Consider the following 18,673-nt stretch of genomic DNA (forward strand, 5'->3'; position numbering starts at 1 on the left):
AGTTGATTGAATACACACACTTTTGTTCTCTACTGAAATACCACTAAAATGACAGAAGTAGAAAAAAATTTAAAGACATAAACTCACAAGGGCAAAGAAACTGAGTTAGGAGGGAATAGCAGTAAAATTTTGGAAACTGAAAAGCAGAAGAGTGATAACTGATTACACTCTTGAAAAAGCTAAATTCTTTAGCAGTGTGGAAAGCTGTGAAGTAACCCGACGTATATTCTAGAATCCCCTAAAGACATGATAATTAGTATCCTTGGGTACCTCTGGCTGAATATAAGGCTAAAAACAGGAGGATTGGTTTGAAGTCTCCACGAGTTAGACCCTCAGTTCCCTTCCCCTATGAAGTCAGATGACTTCCCTTCATCACCCCAGCAGACTACTGGAGGTTTATTTTCTAGACAGGGTAAAACATAGGTTCTTTAGACTGGGACACACTAACCATAGCTGAAAGCAGGGAGGAAGTTAAAGGCTGAGAACTTTCTTCACCTATTTAGTTCCCAGACATATATCACAATTAGTCTAGGAAATACTTCACTCAAATGAGTCCCAGAAAGAAAATTTCCAAGAACTGAAGGACATTAGTTTTACAGTTGAAAAGGTGTCACAAGTACCAAACACAGAGCTAAAAATAGACCCACACAAAGGCACACCATTATAAAACTTCATATCACAGGGAACAAGGAAAATATAATCCAGGCTTCCAGGATCAGGGATTAAACAGGTCATCTGTCAAAGATCAGGAGTCAGAATAGCTTTCCACTTCTCTAAAGCAGTCCTGAAAGCTAATAGATGTGGGGAATGCCTTCACATTTTGGAAGGGAAATTATATCCAAGTCAGAATAATATTTTCAACCAAATTATTAGCCAAGCGTGAAAATAGAATAAAGTTGTTTTCAGATATCTTCATTTTAGGTTGATTTTTATATATGGCATGAGGTGAGGGTACAGTTTTATTCTTTTGTATGTGGATATACACTTGACCCAAGACCATTTGCTGAAGACATCCTTTTACCATTGTGTGTTCTTAACACCCCTCGTGGTCAGTTCATCATATATGCATGGGTTTATTCCTGGACTTCCTATTCTGTTCCATTGGTCTATGTGTCTGTCTTTATGTCAGTACAATACTATTTTAATTACTATAGCTGTGTAATATATTTTGAAATCAAGGAATGTGATGCCTACAGCTTTGTTCTTCTTAAGATTGCTTTGGCTGTATGAGGTCTTTTGTGGTTCCGTATACATTTTTGGATTATGTTTTATATATCTGTCAAAAGAGCCATTGGGATTTTGGTAGGGATTCCATTGAATTCATAGATTGCTTTAGATAATGTAGGCATTTTAACAATATTCTTTCAATCCATGAGCACATATATTGTCAAATGCTCTTTCTGCATCTATTGAAATATTCATTTGATTTTTAGCCTTCCTTTCTTAATGTGATGTTTCACATTTATTGATTTGCATATATTGAGCCATCCTTGTGTCCCATGGATGAATCCACTTGATCATAGTGTATGATCCTTTTAATGTGCTGCTAAGTTTGGTTTGCTAGAATTTTGCTGAAGATTGTTGCACATATGTTCATCAGGTGTATTGGTCTGTAATTTTATTTTCTTAAGGTACCTTTGTCTGGCTTTGGTATCAGGGTGATACCAGCCTTGTAAAGTAAGTTTGGAAGTGATCTCTTCTCTCCAGTTCTTTAGAAGTGCTTTGGAAGAATTGGCTTAATTGCTCTTTAAATGTTTGGTTGACTTCACCAGCAAAGCCATCTAGTCCTGGGCTTTTCTCTGCTGGGAGGATTACCGACCCAGTGTCTTTACTTGTTACTGGTCTGTTCCTATTTTCGATTTCTTCATGATTCACTCCTGATACATTTTATGTTTCAAGGAGTGTATTCTTGTAAGTTACCCAATTTGTTGACATATAAATGTTCCTTGTATTCTCTTATATAGTTATATATTTATATAACACCCCTTTATATTTCTGTGACATCACTTATACTCTCTTTTTTCAGTTCTAATTTTGGCCCTGTCTTTTTTCTGAATTAGTCTAGTTAAAGATAAGTCAGTTTTATCTTTTTATTAAAAAACTCTTAGTTTCTTTGGGCTTTTCTGTTGTTTTTCTAGTCTCTTTCATTTATTGTGTTTTTTTTTCTAGTTTCTTAAAGGTATAATGTTTGGTTTGGTTGTGTTTTTTTGAGATCCTTCTTTTCTTTTTTTTTTTTTTTTTTTTTTTGACAGTATGAACCACTTCACTTGGCCCTCTTCTTTCTTAATAAAATCATTTATCATATAAATTTCCCTTTTAGTCCTGCTTTTGCAGAATCCCATAAATTGTGGTGTGTTGTAATTTCATTTATCTCAAGTTTTTTTTAATTTCTCTTTTGATTTCTTCTTTGACCCAATGGTTGGTCAGGTGTGTGTGGTTTAATTTCTACATATATGTGAATTTTCCAGTTTTTCTTTCATTACTGATTTACATTTTCATACCATTGTGGTCAGAAAAGATACTCAATATGATTCCAATCTTCTTAAATTTGTGAAGACTTATTTTGTCACCTAACATGCTCTGTTCTGGAGAATGTTCTGTGTGCTTGAGAAGAATGTATTCTGCTGGTGTTGGACAGCATATTCTGTATATTTTGTTTTTATTAGAACCAATTTCTCTATAAAACCTAGTAAGTAAACTCCTAATCCATCATTGCTAAGTAGAAGAGGAAATTATTCCCATAGCTACTGTTTTATTTCCTTAGTTCCTCATAACTTTTTGGGGGCATGTTTGCAGTAGTTAGTCTGAAATTACTATAACTCCAAAAAAAAAAGAAGAGAGACAACTACTAAAAGGAAAGCTAAAGTGACAATTTTAATGTCAGACCAAGTAGATTTCAAAGCAAAGAATACCAGGAATGAAGAGGTTTTTTTTCCTAATGATAAAAGGGTCATTTGGTCAAGAGAATATAAAAATTCTAAGTGTTGGCCTGGCATGATGGCTCACACCTATAATCCCAGCATTTTGGGAGGCCGAGGTAGGTGGATCACCTAAGGTCAGGAGTTCAAGACCAGCCTGGTCAACATGGCAAAACCCCATCTCTACTAAAAATACAAAAAAGTAGCCGGGCATGGTGGCACGTGCCTGTAATATCAGCTACTCGGGAGACTCAGGCAGGAGAATCACTTGAACCCGGGAGGCAGAGGTTGCAGTGAGCCGAGATCATGCCACTGCATTCCAGCCTGAGCAACAGAGTGAAACTCCATCTCAAAAAAAAAAAAAAAAAAAAAAAAATTCTAAGTGTTTATGCACCTACTAACAAATATCTGAAACAAATCCTGGTATAACCATAAATAAAAATTCTTATGGATAGACAAATTTGCAATTATAGCCAGCGATCTCAACACCTTTCTCATTAACTAATGGCACAAGTAGACAGTAAATCTGTGAGGACGTGGAAGACTTGAGTAACACTATCAACCAACTTGACCTATTTAACCTTTATGTAACACCTCACCCAACAACAGCAAAATACACATTTTTTTTTAAGTGTACCTATCAAGATAGACCTGATTCTGGGCCATAGCAGAAAGCTACTTAGAAAATGCCCAAATGTTTATAATTTAATGTAATTGTAAATAGTCTATTGGGTCAACAAAAAAAGAGCAAAAGAAAATTAGAAGGTAATTTTAACTGAATGAAAATAAAAACACATTTGTGGTATGCCTCCAAAGAAGTACTTAGAGACAAACTTATAGTACTAATTACCTGTATTAGAAAAAAAGAAGAAATGTCTCAAATCTATGACTTCAACTTCCACCTTAACAAACTAGAAGAAAGAACAAATTAAACCCACAGTAAGCAGAAGAAAGGGAACAATAAAGATCAGAGGTGAATCAATGAAATGGAAAACAAAACTACAGAAAATCAATAAAACCAAAAACTGGTTATTTGAGAAGGTCCATAAACTGAAAAATCACTATCCAAACTAATGAGATTTTAAACAGAGAGAGAAAAAGCATAATTACTGATATCAGAAATGAGAGAATTGATAACACTACAGATCATGTGGACATAAAAGGGAGAAGATAAAGTTTTAAAGAACTTTATGCCAATAAATTGGATAGCTTAGATAAAATGGACAAATTACTTGAAAGATACAAACCAGCAGAAGTTTGAAGAAGAAATCTAAAATATGAAGAGTACCCCCGCATCTCTTAAGTTAAATGTTTAGTTTAAAAACTTGCAGCAAACTTCATGCCCAATGGCTTCTCTTATGAGAAAACATTTAAAGGAGAAATAATACAATTTGTATGTAAAATCTTTTTAAAAATTGAAGGGAGGAGAGTATTTCTCAACTCAATTTATAAGACCAGCATTACCCTTATAACAAAACCAGATTAAGATATTACAAGAAAAGAAAGTTAGAGACTTATTAATACAGATGCAAAAATTCTTAAGAGAATTTTAGCAAATTGAATCCAGCAGTATATAAAAAGTATAATATGACTAAGTTGGTTTTATTTCAGGAATACATTTGTTTTATATTCAGAAGTCAGTGTAATTCATGATATTTAAGAGACTAAAAAAAAAATTATTGTCACAATATTTTAAGAAAAATTATTCAGCAAGTCCATCATATACTTCTGATAAAAAATTCTGAGCCAATTAGAAATAGAAGAGAACTTCATTAACTTCATACAAAATCTATAAAAAACCAAAATGTTACATCATACTTAATGATAAAAGACTGAAGGCCTTCCATAACATAAGAAACAAGGCAAATATGTCCACTCATACCACTTCTACTCAACATTCTGCTGGAGATTCTAGCCAGTGCAATAAGGTATGAAAAATAAAGGCATCCAGATTTCAGGAAAGAGTTTAAAACTGTCTTTTTTTGCAGATGAAATGATCATCTATATAGAAGTATCTACAGAATCTTTCAAAAAAGCTTCTAGAACTAATAACTGAGTTTAGCAAAGTTGCAAGAGTCTACAAGATCAGTTAGCAGAAATCAATTGTATTTCTGTACACTGGCAATGAACAATCAGAAGTTAAAATTTTACAGATATCTTTTATGGTAGCATAAAGAATGAAATACTAAGAATATAAATCTGACAAGGTATGCAAGACTGAAATATATTTTACAAAATATTGTTGAGGGACATTAAAGAAATAAATAAAGATACGCTATATTCATTGAGTGGAAGTTTCAATTTTAAAAGAAATGTCACTTCTCCCCAAGCAGATCTATTAAAAAAAAAAGGAATCACAATCAAAATTCCAGCAGGCCATTTGAGAAACCGACAAGCCAAGCAAGACCTTATCTCTAAAAATAAAAATAAAAAAAAATTGACAAGCCAATTCTAAAGTACTTGTGGAAATGTAAAGAACCTAGAAAAGCCAAAACACTTTCAAAAGGATTAGTAAAATTGAAAAACTAACACAACCTCATTTCAAGATTTATTGTAAAGCCACAGGTAATCATGAAAGTGTAGTATCGATGTAAAGATAGATCAATGAAACAGAATAGACCCATACATATGTGATAATTGATTTTTTAATCGAAATTTTTATTTTGAGAATATTGTAGATTAACATGTAGCTGTAAGAAATCACATAGAGACCCCTTTTGTCCCTTACCTGGTTTCCCTCAATGGTAACATCTTCGAAAACTACAGTTTGAAAGCAGGATAATGTCTTTGATACAGTCTACACAGAACATTTCCATCACCACAACGACCATTCATACTGTCTTTTGATACCTACATCCACTTTTCTCTTGCCCTCACCACGTTCCTAAGCCCTATAAACCAAAACTTTGCTCTCTATTTTTATAATATTGTCATTTCAATAATGTTTTGTAAATAGAATCTTACAGTATGTAACCCTTCTGATGAGCTTTTTTCACTAATTATAATTCTCTACAGACTGACTAATTCGTTATTTTTTATTTCTGAATAGTAGTGTATGTTATGGATATACTACTGTTTGTTTAAGTATTAAGTATTTATCCACTGGATTGTCAGTTTGGGGTTATTATTAATAAAACTGCTATAAACAGGATTTGGGTGAACGTAAGTCTTTATTTCTATGAGACATATGCCCCACAGTAAAATTGCTGGGTTGTTATGGTAGTTGTATATTTTGTTTCCTAATAAACTGTCAAACTCTACAGTGGCTGTACCATTTTACATCCCTACGAGAAGCGTATGAGTGACTAGCATTTGGTGTTGTCACCAGCATTTTTGTGCTTAGCATTCTAACACATGTGTAGTTATAGCCCACTGTTGCTTTATTTGCATTTTCCTAATGGCTAATGATGTTATACATCTTTTCATTACTGTTGAATGTTGAGTTCTGAACATACATATATGTGTGTGTGTATATATATGTGGGTACATGTGTATATTTTGTATGTTCTTTATACATGTTGATATTCTTTATACCATTCTAGACACTAGTCCTTTGTCAGATACCTGTTTTGAAAATAGTTACTCCCAGTATGGCATTTGTCTTTTTTATCCTCTTACCAGGTCTTTCACAAAGCAGTAGTTTTTAATTTTGATGAAGTCCAATTTATCAGTTTTCCTTTTATAGACTGTGCTTTTGGTGTCAAATATAAGAACCTTTGCCTATGCATAGATCTGAAAAATACTTTTTTTTTTCTAAAAGTTTTGTGGTTTTAATTTTACATTTAAGTCCATGATAAATTTTGAGTTGATTTTTATGTAAGCAGTGAAGCTTGATCTATTTTGCCTATGGGTGTTCAGTTGTTCCAACACCATTTCTTAAAAAGTGTCTTTCCTGCATTAAATTGCTTTGCTTTTTTTTTTCCCCCCCAAAATCAGTTGGTTCTATTTGTGTGTGCTTGTTTCTGGATTCTCTGTGCTGTTTCATTGATTAATGTGTCTTTGCCTCCACTAATACCACATAGTCTTTATTCATATAGCTATAAAATAAGTCTTGAATGGGGATACTAATTCTTCCCACTTTATTCTTCATCAAAATTGTTCAAGCTATTTTAGTTCCTTTTCATTTCCATAAAAATTTTAAACTTATGACTATATTTGCAGAAAGCTTTGCTAGGATTTTGAATAGGAATTGCATTAAATGTGTATATCAGTTTGGGGAGAATGGACGTCATTACTTTGTTGAGTCTTCTGATCCATTAACATGATATGTCTCTTTATTTAGGACTTCTTGGATTTCTTTCATCAGCACTGTGTAGTTTTCAGCATATAAGTCCTATACATGTTTTATATACTTTTTTGGAAAATTATAAATGATACTGTATCTTTAATTTTGTTCTCTGCATGTTTGTTGCTAATAAAAATAAATTGAATTTTGTATGTTTATTTTTTCTTCTTGCTGAGCTGATTCTGGATTTTTGTAGACTCCTTGGGAATATCTGTGTAAATTGTCACGTCATTTGCAAATACGAACCTGAGCTGATAGAGTGTTTTGTTATTTCCAAGTATTTCATGTAATTGAAATAGGTGAGCTTCAAAAATCATTTATTCATTCTGCTTGAATAGTATAGAATCTCTCCCAGCATTTCATCACTTGCATTGTTTTAGTACTTCTCTCATAATGGAGAGAAGTTTTTCAGGACAAATGGCATTGACCAGTTTTCTAAAAAGCTGTTGGCATAACTGACAAAATCGTGGATACTAGAAATAGAGATAAGTAGCCTATAGCACTGATTTGTACAATTTCTGAGTCTCCAGATGTACATTGTCATTGGATGTGACTTTTTCAAAAATGCCTTATTTCCCCCATCCTCTTTTCTTCACTTTGCCTTTAATCATTTTTTCCAACTTAGTATGCCAACCATTGACACCTTAGCTGATAGCACGCAAGAAAGAGGTGGCCAGCGCCACAACCAGAAAGGAAGAGAGAGAACTGAGAGCTGGAAGGCATTAAAAATAGTTCTTGGAATTTCAAGACTGCTTTCCTTCTTAATGCATTTTATCTTTGGTCTGGCCATTTTTTTTTCCTTAATTACATTTTTAGTTCTCTAAACTACATACTTCTCACTGATTGTCTTTAATAACTCACATTTTTTATATGTTCAAGACATCATCAACATATTGTCTTAGCAAAATGCCCTTATGAGGCTCCTGTCATTTGGCTTTCCTGCTTCTTCCCATTTTTATTGTCGTCCTATATCTAGTTCAGGCCATTCCTCACAATTATTTTAAGATTCCTGTCCTCTTTTTTTTTTTTTTTTTTTGAGACAAGGGCCCACTCTGTTGTCTAGGCTGGAGTTCAGTAATGCAATCATGGCTTCTGGAATCACTGCAGCCTCAAACTCCTGGGCCCAAGCAGTCCTCCGCCTCAGCCTCCAGTGTAGCTGAGACTACAGGCATGTGCCACCATGCCTGGCTAATTTTTTTTTTTCTTTTATAAAGACATGATGTCACTATGTTGACCAGGCTGGTTTCGAACTCTGAGTCTCATGCGATCCTCCAGCCTCAAACTCTCAATTGTCTTATTTTTCATCTCAAGTCCTCTCATTGTTCTTAGAGACTTTCTTAGATGACCTGTGAATGACCTGACAACACCCTAACTCATCTTCTCCACCTTATCATTGAAAATGATCTTTTCTGTCTCTTCACCTTAGCCACTCATTTCCATGATTGCACCCTGGACCTTGTTCTCAGCCTCCAAAATTAATGGCATACACTGTACGCTTTTTACTCCAAGTTCTTATCTTTCCAGTTTATTTAATGTAAAGCCCCTCAGGCTATTGACCCACCACCTTCATTCAGTTAGTCTTCCCCTTATCTAGCTTAGATTCCATCATATGTTATCACAATTATTCTTTTGCAAATATCTGTAACTGCCTTACTCCTTTCTTTATCTTTTACCCTTATCTAGCAAAACCCCAAATATGGATGAACCTCTTTGCCTTCTCTATGCTGACCCCCTTACAGCAGTGCAAAGGTGAAGAGGCAGACTGGTGTTTCTATAAATTCATGATCCCTAATCTCAGCTTGCATTTATTTTTGCAAGTTCACTCCACATACTTATTTTATACCTTTCCCACTTCTCCCTTCCTCCTTCGGCTAATGACTCCCTCTTTCATTGACAAAATAGAAGACACCAAATGAGAGCATCTTAGCTTCCAATTACTGAATCCACAAATTTGCATATATATATATATCCATCTTTCTTTTCTTTCCTTCAGTTAAAATGGAAGGACAGTCCTTCCTTTCAAAGGCATGTCCTACCATAATTGCTATGAATTCTTTTCTTCAAGAATTTTATTCCTTCAGTTATCCCCTCTCTGCATCATCATTTCAATCAGCATCAATTTTTTTTCGTTTTTCCCATCGTTCTTCCCTAGATCCTTTGCATCCCTGTAGCTAACATTCCATTTCTCTGCTGCTTTCTAGCTAAACTTCTCATCAAAGTTATTTATTCTTACTTTCTCTACCTTTTTATTTCCATTTGTTTTTCAGTCCACTTGTCAAGGTCTTTAAATACTTTTTGCCAAATTTATTTGACTTTTTATATCCACATTCTACTTGGCCTTTAGGTACTATTTGATAAGTAGCCCCTCTCTTCAACATTCCTACTTCTTGGTTCTGGTATTCTTCCAACCCCGTGGCCCTTCTTTGTCAGTCTTTTTGACAGCTCTTCTTCTTGCTCTTCTCAGCCCGTAAATGTTGGAGTTCCTCAAGATGCAGATAATCTTCCTGGGCTTTACTCCCTGTATTTTTTTCTCATCATTCTCTTACTAAATGATTTTATTTATTCCCCATAGTTTTAAATACTATCTATAAGCTGATCAGTGTGTGTGTCCAGACTAATCTCTAAACTTCAGAATCACATACCAAACTACCTACTTCAGTTACCTACTTGGATGTCAAACAGGTCTTTTAGATCTCAAATGTCTAAAATTGAAATCTTTACTTCCCACCCACAATTGTCCTTCAGGCTCCTACCCACTTCCCACCAATCCACATTTTAATCAGTGGCACTGCTAAAAACCTGGTGGTCATCCTTGATTCCTTTCGTTCCATCATCCTTCCCACACACATATCATCTCAGGACACCATCTCTGGCCTGCACTACTCCAGTTACTTTATTCCCCTGCCTTTTCCCCTTAGCCCTTTCCAATTCATTTACCTTGTAAGTCTGCCGATCACACAGTCCGTCTCACTTAGAATGTAAAATCCTTACTGTTGCCTTCATGGTCTTGAATAAGCAAGTTCCTGCTTACCTCTCTGGCCTCTCATTTCATGGTATTCTACTTGTATTTATGATATTGTTCATCTGTTCTCATTCATGTTCATTCTTATTCATAGTTGCCCCTCCCCTTCTATCCGCAACAACCTCTTCTTAGTTTCTAGAATGCACCAAACTCTTTTTGCCTTGGAGCTTTGGCACCAATTTCCTCTTCCTGACATGCACTACCCTTGCTGTTCACTTAGAATGCTATCTTTGCCTGTTAATTTTCTTTCTCACCACTTAACTATAAGTTCCCTGTGGGCAAGGATCATGCACAGCAAAGACCCAGTACATAGCACAGTACTTGACACATAAGCATTTAGTAAATATTTGTTGAATAAATGAAAGCGTGGTCAATAAAAATCTCCTAGGATTTTATGAGACAAACTGATGTCTATTCTTTACCTTGCCAAATAACCCCAAGGCTTCCTTCCGAGTAGCTGGGAGTACAGGCTCCTGCCGCCACGCCTGGCTAATTTTTTGTATTTTTAGTAGAAATGGGGTTTCACCATGTTGTCCAGCCTAGTCTCGAACTTCTGACCTCATGATCCACCCGCCTCGCCTCCCAAAGTGCTGGGATTACAGGCATGAGCCACCGTGCCCAGCCTGCTTTTTCTTTAAATATACATAAACAAGTTCTGTCACCCAGAAATACTTCTTATATGTACAAAGATTTCCATTGCTTATTGTTTCTAACAATGAAAGTAGAAATTGATAAAATATGGTTAATGGGAACACTTCTATGTTTAATAATGATATATATTTAATGACAAATATCTGCTATGTTAAGTGAAAAAAAGCTGCAAAATATATGTGACAGTACATTTTTCAAAGGCAAAAAATACTTGGAACTTATATGCAACTATGTGTGTATGAGTAAATGTGTGTGTATTTGGTTTTATATAAAGAATGCCTACAAGAATACACACCAAATAGTGTATTTAAAAAACAAGTTAGAGAATAATACGTATTGCATGATCCTAATTTTGTTGCAAAAGAAAATTTTAAAACTGTGCACTGTTGTAATGTTCTGCTTTTTAAGGGCCAAACAATACCCATCAAACCACTGGCCTTGATTTCCTATGGGAATTAGAGGTGGGGTACTTGCATTTTTTTACTTGATGGACTTAGTATTTGAAATGTTTATAAAAAACATTTAATACTTTTATGAGTTTTTTAATGGATAAAGATAATTAAGAAAGGGGAAAATTATTACAAAAATTATCCTAACCAGTGAAATTCACCAACAGCTAAAATTTTAACATATATACATGCCATATTAATATATAGAATCATATATTAACCAGATTTTTTTCTTCTCACCTCTCCCCCACAGGAATAAATGAAGAAGAGGAAAAGAAAAAAGAAAAAAGCAAAGAAAAAATCAAATTGAAAAAAAAAAGGAAAAGGTATTTTTTAAACAACATTTTAAAAAACAAAGCAGGCCTATGAGTTTAGGATGGATTATAAAATTTTATTTTTTGTGTATAATAATTTAATATTTTTTCTTCAACTAAGCTTTTCATTGAGCTTAAGTTTAAACTCTTAATATATATTTTGTCTTCATATACATGAAATTGACTAAAATATTTGTATTCTTGTAATATTACCATGGCTAATAAAGTAACTTATTAATAGAATTTAATAGAACTTGTCATGCTGTCCAGGTGTGATGGCTCATGCCTATAATCCCAGCACTTTGAGAGGTCATGGCAGGAGAATGGCTTGAGCCCAGAAATTTGAGACAGGCTTGGGCAACATAGGGAGACCTCATCTCTGCAAAAAGTAAAAGAAAAATTATCCAAGTGTGGTGGCATGTACCTGTGTTCCCAGCTACGTGGAAGGCTGAGGTGAGAGGATTGCTTGAGCCCAGGAGACATGATCACACCACTGTACTCCAGCCTGGGCAACACAGCAAGACCCTATCTGCCCCCCGCCCACCAAAAAAAAAAAAAAATATATATATATATATATATGTAATTATATGCACATACACACACCTTTGTATTTATATGTATTTAGCATGACAGTTTCATATATATATATATATATATATGGTGGCTGATGAGGGTTGTGAAAGACCTGAAGGAATTTTTAGCATCACAACTTCCTTCCAGTCTTCGGCCACCTGTGCATTTTTACTATTAACTCTTTTAAAAACTAACTGGTTAAAGAAGTTATTGAAAGTAGTAAGTGGCCACTTCTCTTGTTAATGCGTGCAGTTTCATTCGTACTAGCATAAATTTGCACATACAGGCATTTTTAAAAAGCACTTAACCATAATTATTTCTAGTTTAGACCCAGTTCTCATACAGAATAGGTTGTAGAAACCAGGGGCTGCCACTTTGTAGTTTTTATAGAGCATTTAATACATGTATTTTAATATTTCAGGTATCTTATAAATTGGAAAAGTAGCCCACTTTCAAGCGTTAGGAGTTAACTAATAATCTTTAATATAAAAACAAATAGGAATGTAGAGCTCAGGGTTTTCTGTTAATGTATTATTAAATCATTTATTCTAGCACAGGAACATGGATTGCTCACAGGAAACGATATCTGATAGTCTTCCAAATTCTAATACAGATAGTTCCCAATTTATGTGGTTTGATATGATCTTTCAACTTTATGATGGTGCAGTAGAAATGTACTTCAAGTACCCATACAACCATTCTATTTTTCACTTTCAGGATAGTATTCAATAAATTACATGAGATATTCAATGCTTTATTATAAAATAGGCTTTGTGTTAGATGATTTTGCCCAACTAGAGGCTAATGTAAGTGTTCTGAGCATATTTAAGGGCAGCCAGGTTAAGCTATGATGTTCAGTAGGTTAGGTGTATTTTGTGTATTTTCAGCTTCAGATAGATTTATCAAGGCGTAACTCCATCATAAGTTGAAGTACACCTGTATATTTCTTTTTTTTTTTTTTGAGACAGAGTCTCGCTCTGTCGCCCAGGCTAGAGTCCAGTGGCACAGTCTCAGCTCACTGCAAGCTCCGCCTCCCGGGTTCACTCCATTCTCCTGCCTCAGCCTCCCCAGTAGCTGGGACTACAGGTGCCCACCACCATGCCCGACTAATTTTTTTGTATTTTTAGTACAGACAGGGTTTCACCGTGTTAGCCAGGATGGTCTCAATCTCCTGACCTTGTGATCCGCCTGCCTCAGCCTCCCAAATATTTATTTTATAGTAACAGATTATTTATTTGGGCCTCTTTACCTTGAGCATCACAAACCTGAAATTAAATTAACTTTTCTGTGCACCCTTAGCAGAGATAGTGCCCCCTGAAAGTGTTGCTATGCCACAGCCTGAAATTTTGCCTTAAAAAGGAGACTTCAGGCCAGGCACGGTGGCTCACTCCTATAATCCCAGCACTTTGGGAGGCTAAGGTGGGTCGATCACCTGAGGTCTGGAGTTTGAGACCAGCCTGGCCAACACAGTGAAACCCCATCTCTACTAAAAATACAAAAAAATTAGCTGGTGGATTACAGGTGGGTACCTGTAATCCCAGCTACTTGGGAGGCTGAGGCAGGAGAATTGCTTGAACTCGGGGGAGCGGAGGTTGCAGTGAGCCGAGATCACGCCATTGCACTCCAGCCTGGGCAACAAGAGTGAAACTCTGTCTCAGAAAAAAAAAAAGAAACAAACAAAAAAAAAACTTCAGGACCAAAAAGCTAAAGAAAAAAGTGCAGGCAGGGAAGAAGCTTTAGTCAGAATCCAGAGGTCAAGTCAAACAGGGTCTTTAAAACAGGAAAATAGACAAGATTTGAGAATAACAACTGAAGAGGCAAGGGTGCAGGAGAATACATGAGAAAATAAGCTTTAACAGATGATTGGAAGTCTAAGTAAGTAGACAAACAAGGAGGAAAAAGGAATACAACATTACAAAAATAAGGGAAAACTCGGAGTCACTAAAGGAGGAAGGCAGTCAAGGAATTCACACACTATACAGACACAAAATAGCCTTGGAGCCCTGTAGTCTCCTGAATTTACATTGGCACCTCCTTTATATCCGTCTCAGATTTTCTTAGTTTGAGTTTTAACTCCTAATATTTAGATCACTAAACTAACTCTTTAGATACCTTTGTTTACATTTTAAATTAACTCAGTTTCTGTCTTGTCACTCATATTTTGAGTTTGAGTATAGGTAGAATGTTGCACATCTCTTTAAGTAAGATCTTAAAAGATAGGGTTTTCTGTTTTTTTCTTTTTCTTTTCCTTTTTTTAATGAATATTAGAGGAAGGAATTGAATCAATTTTTTCAATTTAGTATTAGAGTAATATTTTTCAAAAGCACAATGATAACCCATCCTTTTTCATTTATATATAGCATGAAAGCATCCTTTTGTAACTAATGAAAATTATTTTGTAATGCAAGTATTCATCTGTATCACTCTCCGTCTAGAGGGATCAAGTACTTGAAAAATCAGAAGAATTACCACAAGTGCTTTTATTTTGCTAACTTTCAGCTTTCATTCATTCATATGAACGTACAATTATAGCCCTTTAAAATAGAGAATTGCAACTTTTGAGGCACTTTTAAGAAAATATGCGAAGTTATTATATACACAAGTGAATATAATAAGGCTTGGTGAATGCCCCTTTGTTTGCCTTTTAGGATTTTGAATGATATGACTGCATGAAAAACCAAAAATCACAGAAAAATAATTTCATCCTTATTGACTTTAAAACTCATTACATTAGTACTGAGTGGAATAGATACTAGTTTTGTTGGTTTCTGTGACCAAGCAGCAAAAATTCTAAATTCATCGTTTTAAGGGAATGCAAATATATGAAGCATTTTTTAAGTTTATGTTTATACTCCCTACCTTACTCCAAGAAGAATTTAAGGCAGTTCAAATCCCACTTAAATTTATCTATCAGTCATAAATGCAATTCTCAGTCAGTATGTATTATTATCCATAGGTCTTACTCATCCAGTTCCACTGAAGAGGACACTTCAAAACAAAAGAAACAAAAATATCAGAAGAAAGAAAAGAAAAAAGAAAAAAAGAGTAAATCAAAAAAAGGGAAACATCACAAAAAGGAAAAAAAGAAGAGAAAAAAGGAAAAGCATTCTTCTACGCCTAATAGTTCTGAATTCTCCAGAAAGTAACTGAGACTTTGGCTTAAGCCGTTAAATTTAAAAATTTGTTTTTAAAACGTGTTTGCCCTTCCTTGGAATTTGCTATATATTATGCTTTGCAATAAATCACAGCCTTTTCCATATAGACATTTTTCGTGTTTGGGACCATTATCCCTCTGGCAATATATTTTTAATGTGCTGTAACTGTAAAGTATTAAATCAGTCTTGTTACTTGATAGCCATGCCCCAAGTATAGCTATTTGTGTATACTAAACACATCATTTTTGGCATTTGTGTCTGTGTGTTTGGCTAGTGTTACTACTTCATAAGTTCATTGTAAAATGGCTTTACTGCCATCAACATGGGTCATCTACCTAGCAGTTAATGAGTATTGCTGAATCAGGTGTCCACCTTCCAATGATGAAGCAAGGTAAGGGGTAATGTTTTGCTCTTGACACAAGAGAAATTTAATAGCTTTATGTACTAAAATATAATATCTTTTAAAGATAGTGAAATTCTTCAGTTTTTTAAATCTCTAGGGATTTTTTTTCAATGTTGTAGAAGATGCAGCTGCTTAATGGTCTTGACTAGGACTTTTTAAATGAATGGTGTCTGCAGGTAGATGATCATGAAAATATCTCTAACAAAGTTTTACTCTTCTATGAAATGCAGAATTTCTAGTACCTGCCTCCTTTGTTTTTGTAATAATTAAAATATTTCTTGTATAAAGAGATTAGTTCAGCCTGTAAGTCTGCAGAGATGATGCTGAGTTGGTTGTGATTTTTAGAATAGACTCCTGGGTTGTTTTACAAATGTGCCATATTGGCATGTCTTACAGTGATACCTCAAACACAGAAATTTTTATTTAGGAAGATAGCTAAATCTTTATTAGAACTGATTTTTATTGTATTCAGTATAAATTTTATGAAGCTTGTTTCTATGAGTACTGTGGAAAATTTTATAAATGTGAGCATATATATTTATTTTGTCTGACATAATTTGTAGTTTTAAAGCAAGTTTCACACTGAACTTACGTTTTCATAAATGACCAGTTTGGGATGTTTCTCTCTTTTACTTTAGTGGCAAACTCAAGAGTAAAAAGTGTCAAAAAAAGAATTGAGAATTTTATTCTGTACTTTTTAAAATTTAAGAGCCAGGGAGTTGCATCATGAAAGCCTTTATATAATAATGGAAATTTTATATGGGTAAGCATTTTCAAACACATATTAGTAGATATGTTTTTTAAATTTCTATTTTCACATTGATCAGTGTTACTTTGCTTAATACTTAGGTAGCCCTTATGTCCACTAAAGTAAATGCTTATGTTGTAGAAGCATCAAACATCAACCAATGTCATGGCACAGCACCAAAGATTGCAAATACCTCACTATGGTGCACTTAGAAATTTTCAAATTGATAACCTACAGATACGGCTGCAGGTGAATTCATGATAGTGAAATCAGCTAAGTATACTTAACCTCACAGGCTAGAAGGGTTTACTGATTCTTGTTTCACCTGGCACCCAATGTGGATACCCTCAGTAAGACTCAGGGAGCCTTATAACTCCTCTTAACATATGCTTACCCATGCTTAAATTCTAGGGAAGCTGTATCCACAGCCCTCTGCATTGCAGCCATGAGAGCTCTCACGCTTTCAGCCCTTCCATAACCTAATTTAGTCATTTGGGCCTCTCAAAAGGAAATGCTTTTGTTTAAATAGGTCAGTCAGTTACTGGGAGAAAAAATACAGAGCCAGTAGGTTTTTAGGGATTTGTTTTGCCTTTGCTGCTAGTTTTTTGAAAATATAGTTCTTCGATTATCAAGATTTTAAAAATCGGTTTTTAATATAAAGCTTTTTTAAAAACGAGGCTGGCACAAGTGCAGTGGTGTTTCTTTACTCCCACTGCTTGACTTGACTAGCCTTGAAAAAATAACAGTAAAATAAAATATTAAAAAATAATTAGAAAATGCTACAAAGGCAATGACATTATTCCATTGAGTAAGATAGTTAAAAATGATAGTAATTGTAGTGAAATAGTTAATTACTTGTAAGTTTTATTACTGTTAATTGTAGAGATTATAAATTGGCTCATTAGGTTTCTGAATGGTGACACAATAATGACTGAGAAGAGCAAAAGTCAGTCCTCGTTAACTAATGTAGTATGCAAATTAAAATATTTTAATGATCAGTAATTTTCCCCCCAGAAATTATCTTGGTATTTCTAAGTAAATTTCCCATAATTTTAGCATAGTTTATGAAATTGAATAAAAATTTATTTTCACTGAAGTAATTTTCTTCTGATATGATATTATTATTGAGATTGGATGCAAATCTCATGAATACGTTTTAGAAGAAAATTAATGAAATTCCCTCCCAGGCAGTATGTACCAGAAGGAAAACTGAATTTAGCAGTAAAACAGTCCTGGTCATTCTAACTACCTGTATGATCTTGAACAAAGTCACTTAGTTTCCCTGGGCCTTGGTGTCTTTTGTCTATAAAATATTGTACCAGATTATCTCTGAAATCACTTCAAGGTTTAATATATATAATTATCAATATTTTAAAATTCAAGCAATATTCACTTTAGAAATTATTATAACATTCTATAATAGTAAAGGTTGAATTTATTAATATAATAGTTAAACACGTTCAACTTCTTCAAGCAGATAATTGATATTTGGTTCATATTCTTACAACCTAATGCATGTCATTTTCACCAAATGCAGGCAGAATTTATATTTAGGTTTGCATCTGGAACTAGATTATCTGGAACTTTATGGCCATTATTTTTGGGTTGATGGACCTTCTCACCACACAATTTCCCCCTTTTTTTTTTTTTTGCATATCATATGTTGGTTGATATTTCTCAGAGGTATCCCTATTTCTTCATACTTAATATACATCTCCATTTACATCTTTGACTGAGGTCAAAACAACAATAAATGAGAAGTAAAACAACTATATGTGTTTGTATTTACAACTGTATCTAAAATTATATAACCCTAGTTTACCTTCAGAGTAAACTAGGCTGAAGAGTTGTTAATAATGTTGATAAAAATGCCATTGAATCCTTTCTTCAACAAATATTTATTGTGTACCTAACGTGGCAAACGCTGTGCTAAGTACTGGGGATACAGAGATAAGTAAGACACATTTGCCTCCCTGAAGGACTTCACAGTGTAGTTGGTAGGAGAAACACCAGAGCATACACCGTTATATAATTAGTGCAGTAATTGACATGAACATGAGTTTATAGAAACTCGGGATTACCTAAAGTAGTCTGGATAAATTAGAAGAGGCTACCTAGAGAAAGTAGTGACTGAATTGCAATTTGATTAAGGATA

General features: G+C 34.3%; 1 protein-coding gene across 2 annotated transcripts in view; it reads left to right on the forward strand.

Moving 5' to 3' along the window:
- The window catches only part of SREK1IP1 (SREK1 interacting protein 1), a 47,120-nt gene extending 28,832 nt beyond the window's left edge, over positions 1–18,288 (forward strand). For both annotated transcript variants that reach the window (XM_055112348.1, XM_003827425.5), the window contains 2 exons: positions 11,579–11,651; positions 15,169–18,288. In XM_055112348.1, the coding sequence (XP_054968323.1) occupies positions 11,579–11,651; positions 15,169–15,358 (263 nt within the window). In that variant the 3' untranslated portion in view covers positions 15,359–18,288. The remainder of the gene's footprint in view (positions 1–11,578; positions 11,652–15,168) is intronic.
- The last annotated feature ends 385 nt before the right edge of the window (positions 18,289–18,673 follow it).

The sequence above is a fragment of the Pan paniscus genome, chromosome 4, assembly GCF_029289425.2.
Source record: "Pan paniscus chromosome 4, NHGRI_mPanPan1-v2.0_pri, whole genome shotgun sequence".
Lineage (NCBI taxonomy): Eukaryota > Metazoa > Chordata > Mammalia > Primates > Hominidae > Pan > Pan paniscus.